The 18,565-nt window shown below is 31.7% G+C and overlaps 2 protein-coding genes across 2 annotated transcripts; both read right to left on the reverse strand.

Moving 5' to 3' along the window:
• Window positions 1–570: 570 nt before the first annotated feature.
• On the reverse strand, window positions 571–7,678 carry LOC130961841 (protein NUCLEAR FUSION DEFECTIVE 4-like). The gene is made up of 3 exons (XM_057887866.1): window positions 7,193–7,678; window positions 1,924–2,837; window positions 571–1,201 (listed from the first exon to the last, which is right to left on the reverse strand). Exons 1-3 carry the CDS (start codon window positions 7,499–7,501, stop codon window positions 736–738), a joined length of 1,689 nt encoding a protein of 562 aa, XP_057743849.1. The 5' UTR covers window positions 7,502–7,678; the 3' UTR covers window positions 571–735.
• Window positions 7,679–13,739: 6,061 nt separating this feature from the next.
• LOC130960802 (F-box protein CPR1-like) lies at window positions 13,740–16,965 on the reverse strand. Its single transcript, XM_057886264.1, has 2 exons — window positions 15,791–16,965; window positions 13,740–14,023 (listed from the first exon to the last, which is right to left on the reverse strand). Exon 1 carries the CDS (start codon window positions 16,915–16,917, stop codon window positions 15,835–15,837), a length of 1,083 nt encoding a protein of 360 aa, XP_057742247.1. The 5' UTR covers window positions 16,918–16,965; the 3' UTR covers window positions 13,740–14,023; window positions 15,791–15,834.
• Window positions 16,966–18,565: the final 1,600 nt, after the last annotated feature.

Here is an 18,565-nt window from a genome sequence, read left to right on the forward strand (position 1 = left end):
TAATTTCAACTTTGTATATGGTATATAGAATACTATAATCACGAATCTTATAATTGTTGAAAACCCAAATAGTTCATACATTTAGTTTCAATAAGAGTAATTTTACATAATTTACACAAATGAATATCTCTCCACCAAAAAACATAAATTGTGCTACGTGTACACCAAAATCAGTCACCAGTATAAAATATATGCTAAAATACAAATATACATTGAAAATAAAATAAACCACACATGTATTTATACAAAAATATATTAATAACTAATTTTAGTGTACAAATAGCATTTTTAAAAATAAATAATAATAATTTCTTCACTGCTTGTATCACTTCACTCTATTTTATACTTCAAATGTACACAGAGAATAACTTCTATTTCAATACCCTCTTTGCTATATACTCTTTGCATATAGTTTGCTATATAAATATAGGAAACATTTCAAGTGCATCCGGGAGCACCGGTGCACTAGTTATTTTAACCGTTGATTTCAATTAATATATATTATATATATTTTTTATAATTTAAATCAACGGTTAAAACAATTAGTGCGCCGGTACTCCCGGTGCACTTGAAATGTTTCCATAAGTATATATGCCTCAAGAAAAGCTATTTGAACCTTCTTTTTTTTGTGACACTAGTTTTCATCTCATCACATTTGAGAAATTGGTAGCAATATTCTTCATATATATAAAAAATCTGATTATGTATCAACCCAAATTACTTTAATTTTCTTATTCAATTTGTATTTCTTCCAAAATTGTCATAATAAGCATGCCTAGTCCTAAAGTATAGCACAAAACTTGAAACCAATCCTACAATGGAGATGCAACACCACCATAAAAATGTCTCAAGGTAGCACTTCCTCCCCAAACACATTGTCATCTGGCGCAGCCACATTGTGTCGCGGCTTGCGCCGTCTGCGTTCGAGTCGTAAACCAGAGCTGCTAGAAGGCCATAAAGACATGACCCTATTGGAATGTTGGTGATTAGTATGTTGTGGTTCACTGCAACACTGTTTGGACCAAATAACTCTGATGTAATGGAAACTGCTGCCGCGAAAACAAACCCGGAACTTAGGCCGATTAAGGCCGTGCTCATGCGCAACGCTTCGATGCTGCCGGTTATGGCGAGCAAAATGAATGCTATAGTCATTGGCACTACTGCTGCTGCAAACCATCCTGTTCTTGCAAAGTGTATCTTCCTGCATTGTCAAAACAACAATATTAGTGGATTCATTATAATGTAAAGGGAATAAAGATTAATTTGTGTCCAAAAAATTACTATTTCAATCAATAGAATTGCAAAGAAAGTGAGAAATCATGCTTGCAATTCTTGAATGAATGATTATCTTTCTAATTGAGTTTATCTAATAACAATTACCCTTGAAACTATTAAAATTAAATTAAATACATGGCTATTTCTTTTTCTTATGTGGGCACTACTTTGTGTTGATTTTATTGCATCAACATGACTACTAAGATCTAATAGGAATGTACATTAACTTTAGCAGTCCATTTTCACTTAGTGATGCATTAAAATATCAATGTACATGAAACTATACATTGATTTTCTAAAATAATACTGTTCAAATTGACAGTTATTTTAAAACGAAGATACTGTTCCTTCCGTTTCCGTTTCAAAATAATTGTCTCTTTTACTTTTGGGTTATTTTAAAGGTAAAACCTCAGCTGCAGTTAATTTCACGTGAAGTTGATAGTTGAGAGTCGTTAAATGATTTGAATGATTTGGCTAAATTTTCATCTAACGGCTCTCAATTACCAACTTCACATGAAGTTAACTGCACATATTTTAAAACCCTGTTGTTTTTTTGTCTAGATACGTTAATTTTTTCAATGAAACCAAAAAGTGAAAGAGACTTATTTTGAAACAAAGGGAGTACTTAAGAAAGACTTAAACTCATACCTGTTCAAGAAGTCAGGTGCGGCGGCGAGTAGGCGACCGAAGAAAGAACACGTGGAGTAAAGTGTGACAAGAGTTTTTGTCTGAGAATTGTGTCCCAATGATTGAGAAATTTGACCCAAGTTGTTACTATAAACCAATCCCATTGTTCCTCCACATAAATAAGCCATGTAATAAATCCAAAAGTCCCATCTATGCATAAGCATTTTAGTTGAATGCTCTTCTCCAAGAACCTTAAGTTGATCTTTCAACAACACAGTATCAAAACAACACTTCTCTCTTACAATTACACTACTTCTATTTCTTGAATAATTGTCCTCATTCTCAATGAGTTCTTTATGAAGATCATCGTCATAATCATCATCATCACCGCCACCACCATCAAGGTTAATGAGATTGAACCTCGAATTCAAAAGCGGATAACAAGCAGGGCTAGTAAGGCAAGACCATTCTCTAGAATTCACAATCACAGGCAAGAACAAGAGAAGCACTAATAGAAATCCGGCGCCAACGAGAATGACACGCGCAATGGTTGTGTTGGAAGAGAGGGAATACAGGAACAAGAGGTAGAGGCCGGTCACTAGTGCAAGGATGTTGAGGCAGAGGAAAACTAAGGAGTCACGCCGGATCATGTCGGCCGAATTCGGCTGAGGCTGAGGCTGTTGGAGGATTGGGACTAGTACCACCGCGGAAATAAGTAAAGGGACAATAGCATTGAGCAAAAGATAGAGTGTGTCATCACTTGAGGTTATTGCATTGGCAATGAGAGTGTACAAAGCTGCACTTACCCCATTGAAGCTTATGCTTAAGGAAAGCGCGAGCGATCGGTTAGAAGGGAAATGCTTGATGCATAAGACATAGCAGATTGTGTTGAACCAACAGATGCTACATCCTGCAACCAAGCATAGGAGAAACACCTGTGTCCATTCCAATATTGCTAATTCTGTTAGTAATAATCTTGCACAGTTTTGTGGTCTCATGAAAAATTTGACCAAAGTTCTTATTTTCTCTAACCATCACACAAGTATAGGATCCTAGTTAGGTAGTGAAATTGATGAATTTTTCATGGTGAAAAATACCAGCTCCTCTCTAGAATTATCCCTCAATGAATTTGAGAAAACCATTAAGAATGTCTTAAGACTACTTGTTAAGAAAACAAAAGGTTTATTATTTTCAAGAGCTTAGTTTTGATATATTCAAAATGTAGTTTTACACGGTCATCTAATCAAATTTATATGCTTAGTTGGCTTTTTAAGTAGTAAGTTTGAAATTTGTTACTTTTAATAATGTCAATATACGATTAGAATTTTAAAGAGAATGTGCATTCCACATAATGTCTTTATTTTATTTTTTCTCTATTGTAAAAGTAGTAATATTCACTCTTCACCATGGCATCACCCTATCAATAAACTTAGGGTCAATTTGGTCTTGATTTTAATTCACCATGTACTCAAACATTCAAAGTCACACAATTGACATAACCATCTATCCATAAATGATGAAGAGTGGTGGGTGAACTAACAGTACCAGAATAGTGATGAATTTCAAAGAATGCTTTGAAAGCACACATAATTTTAAAGCTTAAATATCTTTGTACCAAATGTTCAGAATCCTACTCAACTTTCTACCATGACAACAACTTCTAAACCTAAATTCAATTTCACCAATTATTGAGAAGTTATATGCTTCTATTTTTTACCCTTCCTTTTATGGGTTTATGTTAGGTGAATTCCCAAATGGATCTATATAGTATATAGTATATACCTCGTTCATTTCTTAATAATAATACTTTTTGAAAACTTAAATATTAATGTTTTTTGTGTCTAAATCCATTTTTTTTTTTATCAATGCTGCCATCCTCCTAAAAACTTTGTGAATTAGATTGACTTTAATTTTGACATAGTCATAGTGTACACAGACATCCAATTCAATGTGTATTCTTAATAGATTAATAGTCAAATTAGTCTCTAAAAGATTGGGCATTTTTCAAATTCGTCCTTAAAACATTTTTTAAATCAAATTGGTCCTTCAAAGATTACGAATTAATCATATTTGTCTTTCAGTGACTCTATTAACAATGCTTGTCAACGATTGATGATGTAAAATATTAACTGATAGCATATATGATATCTAGCATGTTCAATTGGACGCTAACCAAATATGTTTATGAAAATCTATCAATTTAGTCGCTGGGTTATATAGGGAATATAGTTTATGTAATTGGAAAAAATGGACTAAATTAATAGATTTTGATGTATACCTAGTAAACATCCAATTATACATGTCAAATATTATGTATGTTATCAATTAACGTTTTATATCATTAATTATTAATGAAAATTATTAATGGAGTCACTGAAGGACAAATATGATTAATTCGTTATCTTTGAATGACCAATTTGATTGAAAAAAAAATTTGTAGAAATGAGTTTGAAAAATGCCCCATCTTTCAGGACTAATTTGATTATTAACTCTTTCTTTAATATAATTTAAAATTAACCCCACTTAGTTTCCATTTATTTCCAAATCATTCCCTTTATTTACAACCTTTTCATAATTGCCAACAAAATTGGAAACCCCTATCCTCCAACGTCCATTTTTTTTTTCTAATTTATTTGAGGAAATTAAATGAGATAAATTTCAAATTACATAAAAGAATAAATTGTCCAATTGTAACATACACCATCTTTTAATGCATCTAAGAAAGGAAAAAGTGACTAACATTAAGAAAAGGAGATAATAATTGTCTTTTTAGTGTATAGGTTTTGCAAAAGGAAATAATACAAGGCAGAGAAGAAAATGTGCAATGCATTGATGATGAAGTTATGTGTTCAATTAATAAAAGATAAGGAAAGAGACTTGAAGCCAATTGTCCAAACAAATTCTCATTATTTTCCACATTAAAAAAAAAGAGTAAATATCCTATTCGCCCCCTGATAATTATCTCTAAAGGACAACGAGACCCAAAAGAAAAAAAAAACACCTAACTCAGTCCTTGATATTTTTTTAGGACTGATTAGCCCCTGCACAAGGACTAATTAATCCCATAAAAATAAATCTCAGGGTCAGGTTGATATTTATTTTTGTTAAAGGTCTCGTTGTCTTTTGAGACAATTGCTAGGGACTATTTTGGGTTTTTCTCAAAAAAAAAAAAAGGGATAAAATCTTAATTTCTGAATTGCAATTCATATTTAATTGATAGGGACAACATAAGGATAAGAATATATTTAAGTCTGGCTTCCACACTGGTCAATTGGTATTAAATCAAGCAGAAACATACATTTACACTTTAATGAAATTGGTATTAATAATTATTATTTCAATTTATCAAAATACCAGTAGACAATTATTTGAATATAAATAATTTCTTCAAAGAAAATTTAATAGTAAATAAGATAGGATGATGCACAGGTACGGAAACGTATGGTCCTTTTTAATGCAGCTTGGCTCATTTTGTACAATAACATAATCTCCAATGAAAATATTAAAAAATAATTGAATAATAGTGATTGTTATGATTATCTAAAAGTATTTGTTTAATTTATCAAAAAAAAATAAAAATTAATATTTAATTTTAAAAATATAAAAATAAATAATTATTAAATATTTAAATTTGTCATAAAAAATAAGTTAGACAAAATTTAGACACAAAATTATACATACTATAGAATTTACCTTGAATAATATCGGTAATGCTAAGAAAATAAAAAAAAAATTGTCGAAACTTATCTTATCAATTAATGAATATTAAATAAAATAAATTTTAGCTTAAGTTTACCTAAATTTTTGTTGTTATCAAATATTTTTAGAACAATATAATACAATGATAATACATCAATGAAGGAGTTGATGTCACGTGAAGCAATAAGTGCTTTGTTGCTAGATGGTAGCCATTGGATCTTAGCAAAATTAGTTGTTAAACTTAGCAAAACATGATTTTTTTTATAAACTTTATAAAATAATCATAATCTCAAAAAAAATGTTTTATAAAAAGCTAAACAAAGTACTGCTGTTTAAATAGGTTTTGCAATTTTTTCTGATTATATAAAAAAAGATAAAGTATTAAATTAGTCCCTATGTTTAGATGTAATTCTGTTTTAATTCTTAAAGTTTAAAGTGTCCTATTTGTATCCAAAAAAGTTTCATTTAGCATCAATTTAGTCTCACCGTGAGGTTAAAGTTAAATAATTAACGGAATATCCTACATAACAACCGTAAAAAACAAAATCGATAATCTGGAGAACAAGTATCCGCTCTAAAGGCACAAAATCAATCGTTGATGCATCAGTATATTTATTTATCATTCTTTTTAGTTTTATAGAAAATATTTTATTTATATTATAAAAAAAATAATAAATAAATGTATTGATGCATCAACGGTTGATTTTGTGCCTTTGGAACTTGTATTTGTTCTCGAGATTATCGATTTTATTCTTGTATACAACATAAAATATTCCGTTAATTATTTAACTTTGACTTCACTGTGGGACTAAATTGATGCTAAATGAAACTTTTTTGGATTCAAATAAGATACTTTAAACTTTAAAAACTAAAACAGAATTACACCTTATAAAAAATAATTTGTAAAATCTTTTTTTATTTTCTAAACAATCCAAAACAAACAAACCTAGTGTAGTAGGTAGTTAGATGGTAGTGGGCATGCTACCAACACCTCTAATTTTGCTTTGAAGTTTGTTGGCACCATCATAATGTTGGAGCATATGAGCAAAATTGAGCACTAGAATGCATTGGAGATTACAATTTTGTCAGATTAGAAAACAAATGATTATAATTTTGTGAAATTTTTGTGCGGTCAACAATTTTGATATTAGTGGTTTAAAACTTGGTGTGCCTCTCATCCTACTTTTTAATTTTTTCCAGAAAACTATGGAAATAATATTAATGCTTCAAACCCTTGACCGAACAATTACCTTATTATAATAAATAATAATAAAAAAATATAGATAATTAATTTTTAGTTAGTTAATATTAGTTAATTTTAAAATTTATATTATTTAAGATTTAAAAAATAAGATAAATAAAATAATTTTAAAAAATAATTAATATTAACTAAAAAATAATTAACATCAATTAGCCTCCAAATTATAACTCAAATGAGTGAATGACATAATCTCTTAATACTAACTTAGTCACTCATAACTTAAAAAAAATAATATTACCAATTAAATTGCCCTCAACATAACCCAAAATGAAAAAAAAAAAAGAATGCAAATAGAAATGAGATATTAATTAATAGAATATTATTACTGACCAGAAAATAAGGCAAGGAAATGAGCTGCTTGATAAGAAGGCACTGGAAGCCATAACCAAGAAGACCCAAGAAAGTAGCCATGAAAAGAACAACCCACAAAGGAAAGTACAAGAGAGACACACCACAACACCACCCAAAAACTTTTCCCATGTCAGATGCAACTGAGAGATAATTCAGCTGAAGCTGAGTGATTTGGAGCACAGATTTCAACTCTGATGAGTATGACGAGAAGTCAAAGTTTGTTCCTGTAAATGCTTGTATCCATATTGTTGCTACCAATACCACCCATTTTCTTGATCCCACAAACATTTTTTTCTTCAACAAGTTTTCACCTTTCTGGGTTAATCACTACCAAGAATGCATAAGAAAAAATGGGAAGCTTTTTTTCTCTTTTGGGTCTCCAATTTTTGAGTGGTGGTTGTGTTTGTTTGTTGTAGGAATCTTTTTCCTTTTCAGTTACATGTTGGGAGAGGAGAGAGGAGTGAAGGCATTTCTAGACAAACTCATGTTGCAAATGCAAGCCACTGAAGCCTGTCTCACTTTGCTAATTTGCTTTACCTAATATGAAAAAAAAAAACAAAAAGATAAGGGGGAAAAATAAAGGGAAATTAGCACACTTTATATATATATATATATAGGCTGATTTTTTTTTGTTATGGAAGAGGTGAAGGTGTTGTGTCAGATTATGGATGATAGAGGTGGTAATTTGTGGGACAATTTTTTGTTTTGATTTGGTGTTAAGAAATTGGATTCTCTGAATTCTTTGTTTTTTAATTTTTGGAAGCAAATTGGAGGGTCCGTTTTGCATGGAGGGAGGATCTGAAATTCACATAAAGTAAATCGAACCTATAATTTTTTTATTATCAAAATATTTTTTCACAATTTACATGAAATCAGATGGTTGGTTTTCTCTGTTAATTTACTTTTTGAATTAAGTTCAAGAAGTTGTTGGATCCGAATTGTGACTGACATCACACCAATGTTAAGCACCATTCCTCTCCATATCCAAGTCTAGCACTAATCTTGCCTCCATAATCAAATTAAAAAGTGTATATATATATATATATATATATATATATATAAAAAGAAAACTATCCCATCCTTTTTTTTCCTTGTAATTCAACACAAAATAAAAAAAATAAAAGAGATGACTTGATTGAATTTAGTAAAAAAATTTGTTTATATATTTTTTTCTCTCATTTTATTATATATTTTTCTTTTTTTTCCTTTTGGATGAGGTTTAGTATGAGATTTAGGTTTGAGGGTTAGTTTTAGTTCTTAGTTAGGTTTGAAAATATATATAGTTCAATAAAAGAATTAGTTTTGGGATTTTGTGTTGAGATTGAAATAAGAATTTGTTGTATTGATTGCTTTCTTTTTCTTATGATGGTTAAATAATTTTTTAACTATAAAAGCATGTTCAAATTTATGAGAGCAGTGATATATTTTTTAAAAAGGTATTATTTAATAAATTATAAAAATAAATAAAATATTACTACAAAAATAAATTTTTTATTAATTATCATTTTTTATTCATTATTTGAAGGTTCTCATTCCATGAAAAATTGAAAAGTAGACTGGTGGTTTCTATTAAATAAATTAGAAAAGATAAAGTGCGCAAATAATGTCTTCCTAATGAATATTGAATACATGCTTTTATTCTCCTTTTTCAATTTATTTACTTTTAAAATTTGTTCGTTCCAAGTGGTGCCACATATGCATGTTGTAAACGTGTATTTTGTTGGATGTATGAGTAACCGGCTGCATGTTTTTTCAATAATTGCATTTAGAAGAACACAATTTCGGTATTTAGGTTTTAGAACATATTCAGGCTGTGTTTAGAAAGGAATTAGGACTAAAAAAAATTAGAAATTGAGATAGAGACTGAAAAATTGATATTAAATTAAGTTTTATATTATATTTAATTTTAGATAGATATAAAAATAAAATAAGAATATTTAGTTATTAAAAAAATATCATTAAAATTTTTATTTTTATTTTTAAAAATTTTAGTTTATTATGTTTTTACTTTTTCGATATACTAAAAAGACTAAAATTTTAAATCTCAAAATTAAAATTTAGTTTCAATCACTCTAAAAATAAATATTAATTTTACATTCTATCTATCTATCTATCAGTATGTCTATTTGACCCCAAACAAAAAAAAGACAAACTCTATTATGCCCATATATTATGAATTAAAAATATTATTACACATACAAATCTTTTTAACTTACAAGCTATATAAGTTGGCCCATCCAAAAAAAAAAAAAAACCATGCGCACTCACTCTTTAGAATGGAGCGTCAAATGCACGCGCCTCACACAACGGCATTTTTCAAAACACGCTCATTATGGCACACTCTTCCTCCTCTTCCTAAAACAAAACGCAAACCGTCAAGTTTCAAACCACATTCGAAAGAGATTACGATTCTGAAAAAATGTTCCAACTCCTCGCAAAGAGTAGAAGAAATCAAGAACAAAAGATACAAATCTCCAAAAAAAATCAGCAGAAAAAAGGAAAAAATATTATTCAAGGTAACGTACTGTTTTACTGTTCTTCAAGGTTTTTCACATTTATGTTTCTGATTTCCAAATCGAACCACTATATCGTCAGTATTTCTCGTTCTGTTTCTTCTAGGTTTTACTGTTATTCTTGTTTTAGATCTCATATTACTGTTTTGATGAAACTGTTCTTCGTTTACGCTATCTTACATACTTCTAGTGAATACTTTAACGTGTGTTTTGATCTGTTTGGTACATATTTTGTGTATGTTTACATGATTTTTAAGTAGGTTTGTGCATGTTTACATGCAAGACTCTTTCTCTTTTAACTGATTTTTGGGTATATATGACGATTTTTTGGGTGTATATGACCTATTGTCGGGTGTATATCTCGGACTTGGCATCCGACTGTTGCTTCTAGTGGCATTTTGAACTTAAATATATTTCTAAACTCATATAATGTCATATAATCCAAAAAATGTAGAGGTATATGGGACTGATATATATATATATATATATAAGGAGTTTTGAAATCTAACGGTTACTATTCTAATTTTGCTTGACCTTGTAGTGTCATTTTATGGATATTTGGCTGAATTGAATATGATTTTGAACTAATTTAATTTCGTTTAATTAAAAAAAAACAAAATGGATATGGCTGATATTGGAGTGTATCTGACTGATCTATGGGTGTATGTCTTTGATTTTTTGGTGTATTTTTATGCCCATATATTATGAATTAAAAATATTATTACATATACAAGTCTTTTTAGCTTACAAGCTATATAAGTTGGCCCATCCAAAAAAAAAAAAACATGCGCACTCACTCTTTAGAATGGAGCGTCAAACGCACGCGCCTCACACAACGGCGTTTTCCAAAACACGCTCATTATGGCACACTCTTCCTCCTCTTCCTCAAACAAAACGCAAACCGTCAAGTTTCAAACCACATTCGAAAGAGATTACGATTCTGAAGAAATGTTCCAACTCCTCGCAAAGAGTAGAATAAATCAAGAACAAAAGATACAAATCTCCATAAAAAATCAGCAGAAAAAAGGAAAAAATATTATTCAAGCTAACGTACTGTTTTACTGTTCTTCAAGGTTTTTCACATTTATGTTTCTGATTTCCAAATCGAACCACTATATCGTCAGTATTTCTCGCTCTGTTTCTTCTAGGTTTTACTGTTATTCTTGTTTTAGATATCATATTACTGTTCTGATGAAACTGTTCTTCGTTTACGCTATCTTACATACTTCTAGTGAATACTTTAACGTGTGATTTGATCTGTTTGGTACATATTTTGTGTATGTTTACATGATTTTTAAGTAGGTTTGTGCATGTTTACATGCAAGACTCTTTCTCTTCTAACTGATTTTTGAGTGTATATGACGATTTTTTGGGTGTATATGACCTATTGTCGGGTGTATATCTCGGACTTGGCATCCGACTGTTGCTTCTAGTGGCATTTTGAACTTAAATATATTTCTGAACTCATATAATGTCATATAATCCAAAAAATGTAGAGGCATATGGGACTGATATATATATATATATATATATATATATATATATATATATATAAGGAGTTTTGAAATCTAACGGTTACTATTCTAATTTTGCTTGACCTTGTAGTGTCATTTTATGGATGTTTGGCTGAATTGAATATGATTTTGAACTAATTTAATTTCGTTTAATTAAAAAAAACAAAATGGATATGGCTGATATTGGAGTGTATCTGACTGATCTATGGGTGTATGTCTTTGATTTTTTGGTGTATTTTTATGCCCATATATTATGAATTAAAAATATTATTACACATACAAGTCTTTTTAGCTTACAAGCTATATAAGTTGGTCCATCCAAAAAAAAAACCATGCGCACTCACTCTTTAGAATGGAGCGTCAAACGCACGCGCCTCACACAACGGCGTTTTTCAAAACACGCTCATTATGGCACACTCTTCCTCCTCTTCCTCAAACAAAACGCAAACCGTCAAGTTTCAAACCACATTCGAAAGAGATTACGATTCTGAAGAAATGTTCCAACTCCTCGCAAAGAGTAGAAGAAATCAAGAACAAAAGATACAAATCTCCATAAAAAATCAGCAGAAAAAAGGAAAAAATATTATTCAAAGTAACGTACTGTTTTACTGTTCTGCAAGGTTTTTCACATTTATGTTTCTGATTTCCAAATCGAACCACTATATCGTCAGTATTTCTCGCTCTGTTTCTTCTAGGTTTTACCGTTATTCTTGTTTTAGATCTCATATTACTGTTCTGATGAAACTGTTCTTCGTTTACGCTATCTTACATACTTCTAGTGAATACTTTAACGTGTGTTTTGATCTATTTGGTACATATTTTGTGTATGTTTACATGATTTTTAAGTAGGTTTGTGCATGTTTACATGCAAGACTCTTTCTCTTCTAACTGATTTTTGGGTGTATATGACGATTTTTTTGGTGTATATGACCTATTGTCGGGTGTATATCTCGGACTTGGCATCCGACTGTTGCTTCTAGTGGCATTTTGAACTTAAATATATTTCTGAACTCATATAATGTCATATAATCCAAAAAATATAGAGGTATATGGGACTGATATATATATATATATATATATATATATATATATATATATATATATATATAGGAGTTTTGAAATCTAACGGTTACTATTCTAATTTTGCTTGACCTTGTAGTGTCATTTTATGGATGTTTGGCTGAATTGAATATGATTTTGAACTAATTTAATTTCGTTTAATTAAAAAAAACAAAATGGATATGGCTGATATTGGAGTGTATCTGACTGATCTATGGGTGTATGTCTTTGATTTTTGGTGTATTTTTTATTTATTGACAGCATCTCATTTTCATTGCAGTATGGAGTGTGTCTGACTGATCTATGGGTGTATGTCTCTGATTTTTTTGTATATTTTTTATCTGTTGACAACATCTCTTTTTCATTGTAGTAAAAATGACAAGCAAAAACCAAGGTGAAAAAAAATACAATGTAAGCACAAATATATGTCTTAGAACAAGTCAATTTTTCCTAATACAAATATATCTTATTCTAATGACTCTAATTTTACTTTGTTTACAGAAAACCAAAGACTTGAAATGTACAACCCATTTGTTGAGTGAAAAATTTGGAAATATGAGTGAGGAAAGAAAGCAACCTAGAATTGGATTTTTCCAGTATTCTCATACTAGGCTAGGCTTGGGCTAGGCTTTTGCCCCTTCATTGCTAGCTTCCTTGCCGATTGAGAGAAGGCACCGAAGCCCTACTCGAAGGCCTTGAATGCTAGTCTTACTTTAAGCTATAAGGAAAGGAGAAGTCCGGCTAACTTACGGCCCAAGCTGAGTAGGAAAGAAAGCCCCTCGATACAAAGGAATTGTCCTCGGGCTACAGGTAATAGGAAAATTTCTCAAAGGCTTCTCACGATCGGGAATGGAGCTCCCCTGCAACCTAATTCCTTCCTTCTCACCTGAGTCTGAATCTCAAAGAAAGGGAATTGGCCCTGATACGGCTTCGAAGGCTGTTAGACATTCGGGATTTAGGTTTTGGTGGATTGATGCACATCCCGCCACTAAAGGTGCATCACAAACTATTAAGGGGCTGCGCTTGGAAAGAACGCATCAGGTAACTCATTACAGAAAACCTCTATACTTCCATTCTTCGTAATATATTATTCTGCTATCATATAATCAAGAAACAAACATATGTGTATATGAGTGATATTGGGGTGTATATGAGTGATGTTGGAGTGTATATGATTGATATTGTGGTGTATATGGGTAATGTTTGGGTGTATTTCAAGTGATTTTTCTTGTAAGTTATTTTCTTTTTTGTAGGAGATCTATTTCCTCAGAAAATCAGTTATAAGGAACTTTCTGAAAAGAACAAACAGATTTTTAGAAGATTCCAAGGGAAGACTCTAAAAAGTCTGACAGATGAGATGATGAGTATTGGTGTTGGCAATGAATAGGATCGCCTCATGTTCAAGAGGATTTTCATCCTCTATATACAGATGGCGTTCCTGTTGCCAACCACAATTAACAAAATATCTCTTGTGCACCTAGCTCCTATTTTCAAGATGGACAAAATAAAGGAAGGCAACTGGAGAGCCCATGTTCTGAATTTCATCATCAAGGGCATCACTAATTACAATCTGAAAAAGAAAAAATCAATTGACGGCTGCTTGTTTGTCCTGACGATAGTCTATTTCCATCTGTCAACAAACAAAGAGAAGAAAGGAGAAGAAAGAGCTGCACAACCATGGATTGCAAACTGGAATAGAGAGCAGTTGGTTGAAAGGATGAGAACTGAAATGGATGAACATATGGTAAGTGAACAGAATACCTTGGGTGTATTTTATTTATGTGAATGCTGTTAACTAACATTTCTATTGTTTCAGAAAATTGTAAAGATGGCAGAAACAAAGGAGAAATTGAAACAAATGAAGAAAAAGAAAAAAAAAAACAAAAAAAGGAAAGCAAGTTCATCATCATCTGAGAGTGAAACAACTGAAACTGAAGTCTATTCTACCTCTGAGTCTAAGGCTGAAGAAGACTCAGAGGAACCAAAAAGGAAACAACCCACCCGAACAGCCAAAAAGATAGTAACATACTTGGGTGTATTTTGTCACTTTTAGGATATTTTTTAATAATGATTGTTTGCCTTCCAGAATGGAATCCAAAAAAGGAAGAAGATTCAGGAGGATTCCGATTCAAAAACTGAATCGAATGATGAGTAATGTTCTGAAATTATCATTGCTTTCCTTTATGTTTATTCTCAAAATTTCATGTATTAACAGAGTGTCTCTTATTAACTTTCAGAAGCAAAGAATCATCACCAGTAAAAAAGCAAAAAACAAAAAAAAAGACTCAGATAACACCCCAAAAGTAAGCACTGCTTTGGATAGTATTTTCTGCTCAATTTTATTTTGTATTTCTGATTTATACTTGTTTTTTTTTCCCAGGACACAATCCAAAAAGAAAAAGCTCATTGTTGATGATTCATCTCCTGAACAAACTCAATCCTATCATGGGTAGGGTACTTTGAAAGCTATATTACCGTTTATCATCAAAATTATATTTGTTAATATGTTCTTTTATGCATGTACTGTTAGATCTGAAATTGGAACTGAAGAATTAGAAGAAGAAAAACAATGAAAAATCTGCTGCACAGGGGTATGTTATAGTATCAGTATATGCATCTTTTTACATCAGAGACCTACTTTTACAATGATGTGCCTCATTTCAATGTTGTTCTGAATACTTTTGTTACTTATAACCTCATCAGAATGTTACCCAAAAGGGGGAACACAAACACCACAATGAAGAAAGCAAAAAAATCCTCTAAGAGCATATCTAAAAACCCAAAGGACAACACCCTCAAGGTAAAATATTTGCGGCCAAATAGTAATTCCAAGTTCCAGAAAAGATAAGAGACACAGCCAAACTTACTGAGAATCTGAAAGTACACTAGGGGTCATGTGGAGATGCATACACGACTTTTCTACCTAGGTACCACAAGTGTTTCTGTACTTACCAAATACAACCAAAGTGCTCTTAACTTGCTTGAACATGTATAAAATGCTAAACTTATATTTACATTGGATACTTACGTCATTTATGTCTTCTTTTTAGTGTTATACTCAGGGTTGTTTTGGGTCTAAAGGGAATACAAGCACATAAACCTGATCAGTTTCTGATATAAAATTTTATGCTTTGGAGGGGTAACTTATCATTCTAAGTGTTATTCAACTAATTTTCCTCTTTAATCTTCTAGGATATATATAGAACGCTATAAATTTCATACAAGACAGCAGTTTGGAAGAGAATATGAAACTCCAAAGATGAACCTACTGAAATGGTCAATAACACCATCAATTCTAATTTCTAAAAGAATTTGACTTTGGAATTGCAATGATGTGAATTAACTAAAACTTTTCCATCTAAACAATGAAAATGCATTAAATAAACTGTGTCCCATGCACATTGCATTCTACACGTTCCATTCAATCAACAATGCAAGATCACTAGAAACAAGCAATCAGAAAATTTTGAGAACATTACATATTTACATACCCTACTCTTGTTTGCAATTAGCAATTGCCTTCGCCGTTTATTCTTTACTGACCGGGCAGCGTGAGCAAGGTCCTGGCAAACATTAGCATGATTGTGTGAATGTCACAACTAGTTCGTCTAGACTCTAACAACATTCCTTTGTCACTAAATTTCATCAACTCCTTTATGTTTTTCCTGCCGACACATTCACTGCCTCTAGTTAAACACATGGGAATGAATCCATCAGGAAAATCAATATTGAGCTTAGTCCAACTGGACTCCACCTTGTATTCTTTGATCACCCATAGCTCATTCCTCCAAGTTTGCCATTCCGTGTAACATATCCCAAGGTATCCTCCAAACAGATTTAAAGTCGGGGTGCCACCACCTTGTAAATCGGGAAGCGAAATTATCGATAGATTCTTTTCCTCCAAACCAAAGGCAACAACTACCCTAGCACTATCACCGACAGTGCGAACCGCCAACCAATGAATAGCACCGTTACAAAACACTCCAGAATTGCAGCTAATCAAATGGTTACTATGAAAGTCCCCAGTCTCAATTTCTTTCCATGAATGGTTTCTAACAGAGAAAAACTCCCAACGGTGTCTTAAATTAGAAGTTTTTTCAAATCGATCACGCCACCCAGCAACTACTAAATAATCATCACTAGATTTGTCATAACCAACACCAGCCCAAAGTGGATAAGAAAGACCACTTGGATATGAAACTCTTGTGTGAAAACCAGTTGTTGGATTCCACATAACAAAATGCGTACCGTTAACGCAATTGAGCAACAATATGAAGCCCCTGCAAGAACCCCTAACCCTAAGAGCATAATGTTCATAAGTTACAGGAATGCGAACCGCATAATCACGGTGAATCGATTCTTCTACATCCACACAACGAGCCACGGAATTCACGGGCGAAAAATAGATAAGCATATCGTTGGTGGTGGTAGGTGCGAGATCGAAATGCGATTTTGTGAAATGAGAATCGGAAATCATAGAGAACCATTGCTTAGAGACGCACCTGAATCGAACAAGGGATTTCAATGGTAAAAGTAACAGAATTTTCTCTATCAGTTCTTGAGGTAGAGCCACAACCTCGTGATTCCTCGTCTTCCTCTTCTTGTTCTCAATCTCCATTGCCCTAATTTTCCAACCTTATTTCTATTTGACGAACAAAACCAGACCAAAGAGTAAGACAAATGCTCTTATGTGTTAAAAATAAGAATTCCGCTAGGGATAAATAATAAAAATTACTTCATATATTATTTAAATTTAAAATTTTTCATTCAATTATTTTACATTAAATTTTAAATTTTAAATATTTTAATTTTAAATTTTAAATTTTTAAAAAATTCAGTTAGTTATTTCAAAAAAATAACCATCCGAAATTTTAATTTATCAAAATATTTTATTTTAATATTTTTTTTAATCGACGGCTACCTCCACCTTCATCAATAATCATCTCACTTCACCATTAATAAAAATAACAATCAACTTAAGAATAAAAATAATCATCCGCATACCTAATGAATTGAACATCCAACATATTTTAATTATATATAATTAAATTCAATCCAATTAAAATAATCATCTACATAAAAATTAAAATAATCATCTGCATACCTACTAAAATGACTATCTTAAATTGACCATTAAAATAGAAGAAGAAGGAGATGAATAAATAAAAGAAGCAACTATGATCATCCAACAATTTAATTTTTATTAAAAAAAAGAAAATGTATAATTTGACACATGAGTTTTGTGATTTGATGTAACCATGAAATTGGAAAAATAAAAAATCGAAAAAAAACTTAAACAAAAGAAGAGACATGAGTGAGAATCCAAAGTAAGCAATTAAGTATTTGATTTGATATTACAAAACTGGTTGTGAAAGAACCATAAAAAAATCGCAAAAGCAGACCACTTTTTCTCACACTGCTGTCGCCAATAAGAAGGAGCTTGATTAGGTCATCGTAATCTGTATGAACCCTAGTTGGTGGTGCCGCCGTCAATGCTTAACACTAAACTTTGAAGGCAAAAAATGAGAGAAGGGTTATGGTATATCCAAGAGGGAGAGAGATCGGATGGGAAGAGAGGGAAGAGGAGGCGTCGGAAATGGTTATTGATGGTTTCAGTGGCTAAGAGAAGGGGGGGTTGAATCTTAGCCCCCTTTTTTGAAGCTAACACTTGCTGTCCTTCAGAAGAGACTTTTCTGTTTCTTGCTCGTCACTGGATATGAGCAACTCAGTTTTGTCTCGTCCCTTGCCACGAGACTTTTTGTTTTGTCTCGTCACTTGGCACGAGATAATTCTAGCTTTTGCTCGTGTGTGGTAGAAAACAGAAATGGAGTAGAAAGAGAAAGAACTTGCACCCAGATATATCCTGGTTCGGTTGCTAAGTGCAGTGCAACCTACATCCAGTCTCCATCACAAACATGATGGAATTTCACTATAATCAACCAGATTACAACTTGTAAAGTGCTAACCCAACCTACAAGGGGATTCCAACAGAATCATGATACACAACATAGATGAACAAAGGACCTCTAAGACATCTATGGCTTTTTCTCTTAATTTTGCACTCTCTGCCTTTTTCCGCTCTATGGCTTTTTCATTACAAACCTCACTTGTTTGCCTTTTACCAAGAGACTCAAGACATGACAAAATTAAACAGAAAACACTAAACAGAATACATTGAAGGAGAAGAGAAATCTGTTAGCTCAGGTAGCTCTGAGAACTCTGTGCCTTGCACTCTCAAATTTTCTCCTTGCTTCAAACAGTGGTTG

Source organism: Arachis stenosperma, chromosome 2 (genome assembly GCF_014773155.1).
Source record: "Arachis stenosperma cultivar V10309 chromosome 2, arast.V10309.gnm1.PFL2, whole genome shotgun sequence".
In the NCBI taxonomy this organism is placed as follows: Eukaryota; Viridiplantae; Streptophyta; class Magnoliopsida; order Fabales; family Fabaceae; genus Arachis; species Arachis stenosperma.

What these genes read in the sequence shown, in the direction of transcription:
- LOC130961841 (XM_057887866.1), bottom strand. Translation starts at nt 7,501, where the DNA reads ATGTTTGTGGGATCAAGAAAATGGGTGGTATTGGTAGCAACAATATGG. An exon ending in TTTCCTTGCCTTATTTTCTG is followed by an intron (nt 2,838 to 7,192) that starts GTCAGTAATAAT and finishes GAATGGACACAG; the next exon opens with GTGTTTCTCCTATGCTTGGT. An exon ending in GCACCTGACTTCTTGAACAG is followed by an intron (nt 1,202 to 1,923) that starts GTATGAGTTTAA and finishes TTGACAATGCAG; the next exon opens with GAAGATACACTTTGCAAGAA.
- LOC130960802 (XM_057886264.1), bottom strand. Translation starts at nt 16,917, where the DNA reads ATGGAGATTGAGAACAAGAAGAGGAAGACGAGGAATCACGAGGTTGTG.